Source organism: Tachysurus fulvidraco, chromosome 15 (genome assembly GCF_022655615.1).
Source record: "Tachysurus fulvidraco isolate hzauxx_2018 chromosome 15, HZAU_PFXX_2.0, whole genome shotgun sequence".
Classification (NCBI taxonomy): Eukaryota; Metazoa; Chordata; class Actinopteri; order Siluriformes; family Bagridae; genus Tachysurus; species Tachysurus fulvidraco.
The window spans coordinates 17,125,423-17,137,461 of record NC_062532.1 but is presented as its reverse complement, the minus strand read 5'-3'; the positions used below and the strand labels follow the sequence as shown (position 1 = coordinate 17,137,461).

Here is a 12,039-nt window from a genome sequence, read left to right as displayed (position 1 = left end):
CTTCAAAACCTAGAGAAAAACCTTTCCAAAGGAGTTGGGCAACAAACATAGGGATTTTATGGCCAGGTGTCCACAAATTTTTTTGACATATTTGCTTGTTAATGTAAGTAAGGTGGTTAAACACTGAATCATAAATCAATGTCTAATAACAAAAACTTTAACCTGCTAATAAATTATAAAGATAATTATATGTGCCCTGAAGAATGTCGCGGGATGACATTACACTGTTCTTGAAAAGTCCAAGATGCATCCATTTTAGCTTAAGATATATATCTGATTAACTCCTCATATGTTTCTTATACCAACAAACCTCAGAGTCTTAACGCATACATCTTAACACGTACATCATAGGTCTTCTTTTTTTATGTGTCTCTTCTTGTGACAAGCCGCATCTCAGTTTGTATGTCTTCAAATGTAATGCTTCATTGAGCTCCCCTGCTCCAGCATTTAACCTAAGGTTTAACTGCTTTTCTTTCAATGCATATACAGTACATGATGTAGGTGAGGTGTGGAGCTGCCTTCTGTATTGGTAACTAAAATAATCTTTCGAGATCTTGTGTCTGGTCACTGTGTTTGTATATAAAACCTCTACTGATACAGAGCTATTTGAAAAAGAGATGGCGTGCGATGTTGTCTGCCGTTGTTATTTACTACAGCGAGGATGTCTACCATTAAATCATCAGTTTGCAGAATCATTAAAAGTAGTGTGTATAATGTGTCACAGATGCACTTTTTCTCAACGGTATATTTAATACAAATATTTTTATTCATTAATATTTATATACTGATTTTCTTTTACAAGTTGGATTATAGTGTACTCTGTAATATATCCACATTCAAAAATTTCAAAAGGTAAGGGTCTGAGATTTGTAGCTGGGGCAAAGCCCAACATTTTAATCTGGGGTAAAGAGATAAGATAGTTCCAGTTAATTTATAGGGGTGGCAGTCTAAGGTGGGGGTAAAATACACATCTATAGAGAATGACATACTGTGTTCCATTTGATATAAAAGTTGTACACAAATGCAGTATGTTTTATGTAGAAATCTACAAAAAAAAATGGTCACAGATCACATAACGCTAGTATTGCGAATTTAATTTTAATCATCTTTTATTATAAATTTATATTTACTTATTTATACTTTTATATATTATATATTTAATTATAATTTCTATTTACTATGGTGGCCGGTTGAGAGGATAGATATATTTCAAAAAATAATAAGTTTTAAATACCTCTATATACATTTATACATAACCTGCTCAAATTATAAGTATAACCTTAGCGTTATGATTATACATTTTAAGCATTAGTAGGAATAGCTTATGCACACTGACGCCCACGTTAAAGGGGCTGACAGAAAGGGATGCTCTGTACCGGACTACACCGGAAATCACAAGGATTTGTCCACAAACGTCTCGACAAGACTGTTCGCTTTCTCCGCCGAAGACACCATGGTGGACATCTTGATGCTGATGTTCTTTGCGATCATCGGGCTCGTTTTTCTCTCCTACATCATCTACATTCTGTGATGCACCCACAGTAGCATCCATGCAGCACAGTGATGGATGATTTGAGCCTCCCAGGGAACGAGTAGGCCATGTTCATATTTACAGCACAAATATAGTCGTTTTTAATGTTATATCTAAGAATTGCGTGCTTTGTGCATGAACAGGAAAAGTCCACATTATGGTTGAAATATCTGTTAAGATTATATTTGAATGCATGTCGATTCTGTGGTCTATCCGTCTATCTATCTGTCTGTCTAATAAATCACTGTGGTAATAAATCACAGTTGCTTAACAACAACAACAACAGTGGTTGGTTTAGGAGACTCATTTACACATGGCAGATACCACTAGGCTGTTGCAAAGGTCAGCATCGCATTAAACATAAAGCAATAATATAGTCCTGACAAACAAATAAATAAATATGTGGTTAATTTTTTGTATTGCACAATAATATATTACAGTAATATAATTTATGTCCTTAATAACACTGCTTTCATTGTACTATATTTTTTAAATCCACTTATTTTTTTAAAAAAAATTATTCAACACAGTATTTAAAAAAAAAAACATTCATCCTAATTAAAGGCTTGGATGTTGCTCCACAATTTTAGAGTAATTATTACAGATGCCGCTTTGCCATTCATGAGATAGATAGATAGATAGATAGATAGATAGATAGATAGATAGATAGATAGATAGATAGATAGATAGATAGATAGATAGAGTACTTATTGACCCTTGAGCAAAAATGTTTTATTGATAATGATAATGACTGTACTGCAACAATAAGACCTGTTCTGATTACAGTTTCAGGAGGAAACTCAGAGGCCGAATGATGGTATTCAGCCACTGGAGAGATGGTCTGGTCATTTCAAAGGGAGAGGAAGAGGAAAAAAGACAGCTCAGAACATTCACACACTTTTCTCCCCATTTTTCCGCACTGATGGTCTCTTTATCATCCTATCATCATCATTATCATCACAGTGCTATATGATTCTGCTGTTCTTCTTTTTAAAGTGTATGACAATGATATCTGTTTTTCCTTTCTAACTGCACTTTTTGCAATGGAGCACATTACTTGGTTGAGAAGAATTTGTTTATGTGCTTGTGAGTTAGGCAAAGCATAAAAAATGAAGACATTGCAAACATGCATTAAATTCCTTCAAGCCCACATTTTACTCTCTTCCTTTGATGACAGACATGTGATATGAACACTTTTTACCAATTGTTCTTCCACAGGAAAATAACTACAAATGCACTATTTGAAATAAAGAGGCAATGAAAAATATTCCCTTTTTATATCATTTATTAATGTAACAAATTTGTCCACCATCTACTCACAATCTTTATAGTTAAACAAATTATTCCCAGTTTGAATTCTATAAAACAGGAGAAAACTGAAATCATCAGCTGTGACGTCTGTGAGCTTTTCACATAGAAGGCATCAAATCTGCCTGGTCATTGGGGGAAGAGGTGTAAAAACTGATGCTAAGATAGAAAATGGAACCTTTATTATCTTTTAACTGTTGGAATAAACGAGCAGCCAATCACTTTCAGCTGTGTGATATGTAGAATTACCGCGACATCTAGTGGTAGTAATGAGAACAACACACTATGTAACCAGCAAGATGGTTATGTCTAATGGAGTCATGGATATTGTTCAAAAGCTTCACAGTAGCCTGGAGTAAAAAATAAATAAATAAAACCTGAAATACTGCTATTTAATTAATAATGTCTTGTTTTCACTGCCACTTTTCTTTTAGTTAGACTTTTATTATTATATTTTGAATGGTATAATACTGAAGATTCAGCAAAATTAGTGTACAGGGATGTCATCATATTATAGGCAACAGTATAAACAATTCACACAACAGTAGTTTAGATTAGATTATTTTCAACTCAGAAGAGCGGATCATGGGAAGTCTTTGTTTAAAGGGATTATTGTCTGGGGTAATATAATTTTGTGTATTATAACTAAATAATAGTGAGTCAAATGAAAACAATAAAAGTGTGTCATGAATGTGATTTTTTTTTTCTTGTGAAACAGACACCCATTGAGTGTTTACATACATACATACATACATACACACACACACACACACACACACACACACACACACACACACACACACACACACATACATACATACATACATACATACATACATATATACCTGATACACCATGACCCAAAGCTGATTTGCTGATTCCCAAAGACGTCAGGGGGTATAGCTCAGTGGTAGAGCATTTGACTGCAGATCAAGAGGTCCCCGGTTCAAATCCGGGTGCCCCCTCACCTGGGGATAATTTTGACTATCTGCTGAAGACCAAATGAAAATGGATATCGCATATATTATCGACAGTGGTTGAAAAGAGAAATGAAATACAAAGGGCTGAGATATAGGGTCTAGCTCGTCAGCCACAGCAGGAAAGGATTTAGTACCGTTCTGTGCCACGTAGGAAGAGCACCAGGATATATGAGTATATAATCCTGTGCTTTAATAAGAGGAGCAGCGACATCTACCGGTTATAATATCAAATGCACCCGTTATTAGGATACTCATGTACAGTAAATTTAAAACTGAACTAAAATGTTTAGACACTGTCCAGAAAAATTATTGGGACACTTAAATCACAAATTTGATCTTGATGAACGAAATATTCAAGTTGAAAATCTTTACAATTAATATATAATCTGAATGCATTCCTGATAATGTCTGGGCATGATCCTGATGAGATGACAAGAGTGAGTTCCTGGAGAGTCTGCGGTCCTACTTGGTGACTTCAGATGCTCCGATACATACTGTCCAAAGAAATTCCAAATTCAATTCAGGTCTGATGAGCGTGAGGCCCGGTCAATGGCAGCACAATGGGCTAACATTTACAAGATGGTTTTAAAGGTGGCTGAAAGTCTGTCAGCCCACCATTTGACCCAACATTAACTTGCTATGTGGAATCTTTCTTTTAGGCCAAATACTTAATGAATCCGATTGCACGGCTGACATTATCTGGTGATTTGAAAGAACGGGTTAGTATCTGTTTGGAGTTTTTCCAGGGTTTTTCAGTTTTTTCCATAAATCATGCTGGTAGGTGGATTAACTTGGTGTCAGTGTGTGTCTGCTCACAGTACCCTTAAGCTCAAAGTTCCCAGGATAGGCTTAGCACCAGGTAAAACCCTGACCAGGAAAAAGCTGTTATGAATTAATAAATTATGTACAATTTTTGTGAGATTATATGACAAATATATAACAATGACACTGCACTGCTGAAGTAAATAGCAGCTCGAGTGGGTGAGCTGTGTATTACCACAAAAGAGTATGATTTTCGAAATTACAGTTCATTTCTTTTTGTTGAAAATATATGCTAGCTGAAATGACAAAAAAAATCTCCCATGATATGTAAATGAAATTGAAACGCAAGTAAGACATTAAAACCTTACAAACATATAGTGTTTGCAAACTACGTTCATTTAAGCAATAGCCCGAAGCTTGAACTTGATTGCATTGATGAAATAACCTTTATTGCACAATTCTGTAATATTCACTTTATTGCACCATCTGTTCCTTAGCTTTACACATGGCTTATAAATGTAAATGAATATGTTGTGTTACATTTACAGAGACTATAATAACTCAATAGCTCTGCAATCAGATGAAGACTTTCTGACTTTCTGTAAAATAAACTTATCTACACTTGTATCAACCAAAGTTCCTTTTGTGCTCTGTCGTTTGCAGGGTTTAAAATAATCATGTGTGTGTGTGTGTGTGTGTGGTTGCATGAGACCCATACAATATAGTGTGTGTGTGTGTGTGTGTGTGTGTGTGTGTGTGTGTGTGTGTGTGTGTGTGTGTGTGTGTGTGTGTGTGTGTGTTTACATGAAACCCATACAATATAGTTAGGTAGTGTGTGTGTGTGTGGTTACATAAGACCAATATAATATAGTGTGTGTGTGTGTGTGTGTGTGTGTGTGTGTGTGTGTGTGTGTGTGTGTGTGTGTGTGTGTGTGTGTGTGTGTGTGTGTGTGTGTGTGTGTGTGTGTGTGTGTGTGAGCGAGAGACAGGAGGGGTTACTTCCCCCTTTCTAAAGTCTGAAGTTCCATGTGAAGTCATGAGACTAAGCACATGACCAGTGCTCACAACTCACTTCCTATACAACTGTCATATGTGACATTAAATCATGGCCTAATTTTAATGTTAATTCATTTCAAGGTCCTTTATATTTATATATAGAGTAACATGGTTCAAATATTGCAATTGCCCAGTGCATCATACTGATGCTTGGGATGGAAAAATCTTCCACCTTTTCATGTTTTCAGGTTGACAAGGCAGTATAGAGATGGTGTGTGTTTGTGAATGCCATCAATATGGCATTACATTCATTAATGTTATTCATTGTAAACAGTGGTGTTTTATACACACCTGAAACTCTCATGTAGGCCTAAAAATGAAAAAACGCAACGTTCTGCACTCTCTCTCTCTCTCTCTCTCTCTCTCTCTCTCTCATCTGTTCACACATCTCAGACAAGTCTGCAATGGGTCATACTAAAATATCTAAAAAACGGGGGGATACATAAAACGTTCAGAAATCCTTAACATTTCCAAACAAGATTAAAATCTTATACTTCTACTTATAGTTTAATGTGAGTTGGGAAAATATCCGTAACACGTCCCAAGATGAATCATTACAAAAGTTTGGAAAATACGTTGCGCGTTTATCGGACCTCCCCTAAAAAAAGCGGAAATGGTTCGTGCGCTTATGGTTGGTCATGTGACCGCTTCTGGATCGCCATTTTCTTCCTCCTCTCCGCCGGCGATCTGCTGTTCTTTGGTGATTCGTGACTCCGCTCTTAGACTCTACGGATCTTCTGAGCCTTTGACATTCTTAGGGTCACTCCTGAAAGCTTTAACGCTTTAGACTGAGGGCATTTCGGCTCGTTTTCTTTTCTCTGCTGCTAGTTTGTCTGTGTCCTGAAGGATGTCCTCCGACAATCCCGAGTATTCCCCCTTCTTCGCAGTGATGGGCGCCTCAGCAGCGATGGTCTTCAGCGGTAAGACACCACGGCGTTTCACCTTCAACCCATCGCGTTTACATTTACGCTTTTTTTTATTTTCATCTTAAATCGAATTTAAGATTAAATATCACTCGGGTTGTGAAGGAGCGCTGATGCGGCTCGTTATTGGGGTGGAAGGGGGAAGGGAACCGAAGTGACGGTTTACATCACGGTACGTGACGTTTGTTTGACGTAGATGTCTTTTAAATTATTTATTTAGGTCGGTCCAAATAGTAAAAAAAAAAATAAAAATAATCCACCTACGCACCTGAAACGAGCGTGTTTATCCGAGTAAACGTACACCGTCTGTACTCGTGTCCCTGACAGACGGTTGTTAGCTTCGTTAGCTTCTCTGTGGCGTTTTGCACGAGGACATTTTATTTTATTGCACCGAAGCCGCAGTGAACCTCAGTTTGGTTCCTCAGCTGGTTGATTCAAGACTCTTGTTTTTTTTTAATAACCTGTCATTATATAATTCAAGCGTAATATTTAGTATTACAAGTCCATGTTATCAGTTCTGACTAAATAACAACAGAGATCCTGTGTTTTTTGAGTAGTTTGTTGTCTTTTCTCCTCCCCAGTCTACAGAGATTTGATTGATCGTTGCATCACGTTTTTGTTCATCGTTTCTATGACCAATTTAACGCCTGTTTTGTGCTTCCTCTACCGGGAGGAAGTACCTAGTTTTGACACGTGACTGCTGGTGCAAAAGATGCCCAATGCCTCATACTTCCTCCTGACCTTGATTTCTTGTACCTTTTTAATGCAGCTCTGTGGAATAGATTAAAAAATAATAATAATAAAATGCATGGATGGATATTTTACATCTGGGTGTTACATCTACAATGATTATTTTTGGGTAAACTGGTCTTAGTTCTGATTCAGCAAGAAAACCCCCTCTCACACACACTTATTTTAAGTCATGTATGTACAATGCGAGCAATAAACCCTGATTCTGCCTCGTCGTCTGATTACGAGATTAGTTGCCTCACTAATGTGTTTTTTTTTCTCATGCACTGTCTTTAGCACTCGGTGCTGCTTATGGCACAGCCAAGAGCGGCACAGGCATCGCTGCTATGTCGGTGATGAGGCCGGAGCTCATCATGAAGTCCATCATTCCCGTGGTCATGGCAGGTATCATCGCCATCTACGGCTTGGTGGTGGCTGTACTCATTGCTAACAACATTTCAGACAACCTCCCTCTCTTCAGGTAAGTCGTTCACACGAATGCGTGTTCATTTTCTGTCTTTTTATATATATATATATATATATATATATATATATATATATATATATATATATATATATATATACGTATTATTTAGATTGATCGTTAGAACCTCACAACCATGTAAGTCCATATAACCATAAGTTATCTAGTACTGAATATGGGTGTGATGAGAAGATGACTAGGATACACATCTTATTTTGGTTTTGAACTGAGTGAAAGTCAAGTTTAAAGACAGAAATCAATTGGCAGGTTTAGCAATTTGGTTTAATTTCCTGTGAGAATGAATTCATTTTAATTGGATTTAATCTCAATTTTATCTTCAGATCTCAATGTAGCAGTACATAATTGTTAATACCCAAGTTGCTGGATGTAGTGACATTTTTCAAGTTGTAAAATGGCATAAAAATGTCCTGACTTATTATCCTGTTATTGGTGGACACTGTTAGGAATGTTGTACCTCTTGATTGAAGTGAGCAATTAAACAGTTAAATCATATTTCTATCTACATGCAGGAGTTTTCTTTACCTGGGTGCTGGGCTGAGTGTGGGTCTGAGTGGCCTTGCTGCCGGCTTTGCCATCGGGATCGTAGGAGATGCAGGAGTTCGAGGCACGGCCCAGCAGCCTCGTCTGTTCGTTGGCATGATCCTTATCCTGATCTTTGCTGAGGTTCTGGGGCTTTATGGGCTTATTGTTGCCCTTATCCTCTCCACCAAGTAAACAGCATTAATAAGAATAATAATTTATAAATATAGTGATACAAATACCCACCCACTACACACACAAACACACACAAATACCAACTCTAACATCCACTTAATGAAACAACAATTGACTACACCACATGAACAGAAGAGAGGGGAGTGTGTTTGTGTGTATGTAAGTGTGTGCGTGCGTGTTTGTGCTTGGTGGGCAATTAAATGTATGAGAGAGCTCTCCTCTCTGTGTGTATTATAGTAGCCTGACGTGCGTCTCCTTGTAAATGCGCTGTGTAGCTTGTGAATTTGTCCTGTTGGTGTTTAGATTGCTGCCCCTAACTTTACTGCTACACTTGTTTGTCTGCATTTTTATTTTCCCCTCTTGTATGACGAACAAATCATCTTGTTTTTTTTGTTTTTTTCTATTTTGGGACCATTTGCCGATTAATACTAAGATAAGGACTTTAAAAAAAAAAATTAAAAAAAGGTGCATTTTCACTGATTATTTATGAAGATTTTGAAATGTTCATGAAATTGTTTAATTGAAAGTCTTTATTGAAATCCCAGTGATCTCTCTATATATATAAACAGAAATATATATATCTGTATAGGTAGGTGAATTGCACTGTGGGTAATTTGTGCTTGGAGTTCCTCTGGATGTAATCATCGGTTACCATGCAAATTTTGTTGTCTGTATCAAAAAGTTATTGGTGTGGAAATTTACAGAGCGTGCCGTCTGTGAGTGTATGCACGCATATGTTTGTGTGAATGTGTATGTTTTAATTCTAAGGTGACATTCTTTGAACAATGTGTAGCGTTATACCTGTAGCTACTACTGTTTCTGGTTGCATTGATGGGCACACACCAGCCCAGCCCGTCCTGTTTCCAAATAAAACTTCCTCAACTTCCCTCTCTGTCTGGTTTTGGTTTGCATTCACTACTTGCACATCTTCATGCATGTGCTACGGTATTTTTTTCAGTTACTACTGGAACACAAAGTATTTTAGTGCAGTGGAATGTGAGGTGTTATCAATCTTATGGTTAATATTGCTGAATCTACAACACACAGCTTTACATTTTAACGTTATTCATGCTGTGCCAAACGCTGGATGAGACGCATGGCACATATAGTACATCGATTACCATGTCAGAGTTTCTGTGCTCTTCCTCTGAACTATTAACATATTCCACTACAATAGCATTTTATCAAGTTTGTAATCCAGGATTAATGACTTGCGTTCTCCCCTTACTTTTACAGTTACACAGTATATAATTTAGTCAAAGGTGTGGTCTATACAAGTGAAAGAGAAAGCAATAAACAAGAAGCTATCTTAGTAAGATGTTGTGGAACTGGAGCTGCCAGAACAGTTTCAATCTCCAGCTTTTACAAATTTGGCCATAAGTTTGTGGACATCTGGTCATCACACCCACATGTGGTTTGACAATACCACTTCCCTACCACTGGAACTTTATATATATATATACAATAAGCTCTATGAAGTCATGGTTTGCTAAGTTAAAGTGGAAAAACTTGAGTGCCTTGCACAGAGCCATGTCCTAAACCCCAATTAACACCTTTGGTAGAAACTGGAACACTGACTCCCCCAACCCTCCTTAGCCAACATCAGTGCCTGACAGCCATAATAATATATCAAGTGGAAAGTCTAAACCTGGAATGGGATGTTCATGTGTGTTTTTATTTTTCTGGTATCCACATTAGGGATTAGTATTAGATTGTCTAACACTCCACCAGAAGAATGGACATCGTTTTTTTCCAGAAGATATTCTCACAGCTTGTGTTCTGATAGTTGGAGGAGAGCTCTGTTAAACACATCATTCCAAAACTTCCTTATACTGTAGGTGTTCAACTGGGTCAAAATTTGGTAATGGGAAACTATAGAATAGCATAAAGTGGACAATAAAACATTTACAATAAATAAATTAACCCACAGTTGCTGTTTTATTCCCTGTCTCCAAATGTATTTCCGTATAACAAACAGTATTAAATAATGGTGCTATGCTACAACTGTTCACCCAAATCATGGAAAATGTAACTATTGGAATGAGGAAGCACCAAATGTATGCTTTTCTCACAGAGTCCAGAACCTCGAGCTTATGAGACGCAGCAGATAAATCTGAAGCATTTATAGCATTTGGCAGCCATCCATTGAAACTTACATGTATCTATCAGTTGAGGGTTAGTGCAGCTTGGCTGTGTTAGGATTTAAGCTCATGACCTTGGAAGCAATAATCCACCAGCTTAATAAGAGTTACCACTGATATTCAAGGAATACTTCTGTAAGTGAGGGACCTCAAAGAAAATCTGCCCTAAACCAAGATTACCAACTCTGGTCCTGGAGCTCCCCACACTAACTTTAACTCAGAATGTGCTATTAATTAGCTGATTAGATGGATAAGATGTGTGAAAGCAAAGCAAACAAAACAACGAGTGTAACATGGGTTGACCAGGATTGGGAACCTGTGCCACAGTTATGCACTGAAAAAAATATATATATATAAACAAGGGAAATGTTATTCAGCCTATTATTGCCTATGTTTTTTCACATTTCAAGCTATATATTTCCTTAATTTCTTGGCAGATAAATTTGCTTTCTTTCTTGAAATAAAATCTTAAAATTAGAAAGAGATACAGTGAGATTATTTCAATCTTGAAATCTGTGAAATTGTCTAGAAATATGTACATATAATAACATTTGATTTATTTATTTTAATCTTAGCATAGGAGATACTTGACAAAAGAATATTCAAGGTTTAATTTTGTTCTAATGTGCCAATATTGGATAAATACTAAATCTTAGTGTCAGAGTATAGCACGTATTTTCAAATTTCACTCTCTATATGTGCAAAGCTGGTAGAGACATACCCCAAAAGAGTTGCAGCTGTAATTTCAGTGAAAGGTGGTTCTACAAAGTAATGACTCAGTGGGGCTGAATACAAAATGCACGGCACACTTTTCAGATATTTATTTGTAAAAATAATTTGGACACAATTTATAATTTTCATTCCACTTCACAATTATGTGCCACTTCCTGTTGGTCTATCACATAAAATCCTAATAAAATAATTTTTTTTTGTGGTTGTATCATGTAAAAAAAAAAAAAAATTGAAAAAGTTCAGTGGGTATGAATACTTTTGCAAGGCACTGTAATTCATGTGGCAGAACAATATGGATTTTCCTGAATTTTACCTGAAGATAAATTATGGAGAACCACAAACCTGCCTGGAGCACAGTGTAGGTGCTAAACAAGTCATACAAGATCATGTATCGGGCATTATTCTCCTCTTACAGGGTGGGGCAGATCTCTTTACATTTGAGGTCCCATTCTTGAGGAGACAAGATTCTCCTAGAATTTCACGATGTCCTGGTATGTGAAATTAACGGTTTTGCCGTTTGCCGTCGATTAGAATTAGATCAACATATATGGACAAAAGTGTGTGGACAAATGACCATAACATTCATATATTCATATCCGATTCCAGATTTAACTGTAAAATAAAGCGTCATTGCAGCATGGCACATATTTTTATCATT

General features: G+C 36.8%; 1 protein-coding gene and 1 non-coding gene across 2 annotated transcripts; both read left to right on the top strand.

The window, feature by feature from the left end:
• Positions 1-3,732: 3,732 nt before the first annotated feature.
• trnac-gca lies at positions 3,733-3,804 on the top strand. Its single transcript has one exon. It is a non-coding gene; the product is annotated as a tRNA-Cys (tRNA).
• Positions 3,805-6,284: 2,480 nt separating this feature from the next.
• Positions 6,285-9,395, top strand: atp6v0ca (ATPase H+ transporting V0 subunit ca). The gene is made up of 3 exons (XM_027139158.2): positions 6,285-6,557; positions 7,587-7,770; positions 8,304-9,395. The coding sequence occupies exons 1-3, from the start codon at positions 6,485-6,487 to the stop codon at positions 8,506-8,508; spliced, it is 462 nt and encodes a 153-aa protein (XP_026994959.1). The 5' UTR covers positions 6,285-6,484; the 3' UTR covers positions 8,509-9,395.
• The last annotated feature ends 2,644 nt before the right edge of the window (positions 9,396-12,039 follow it).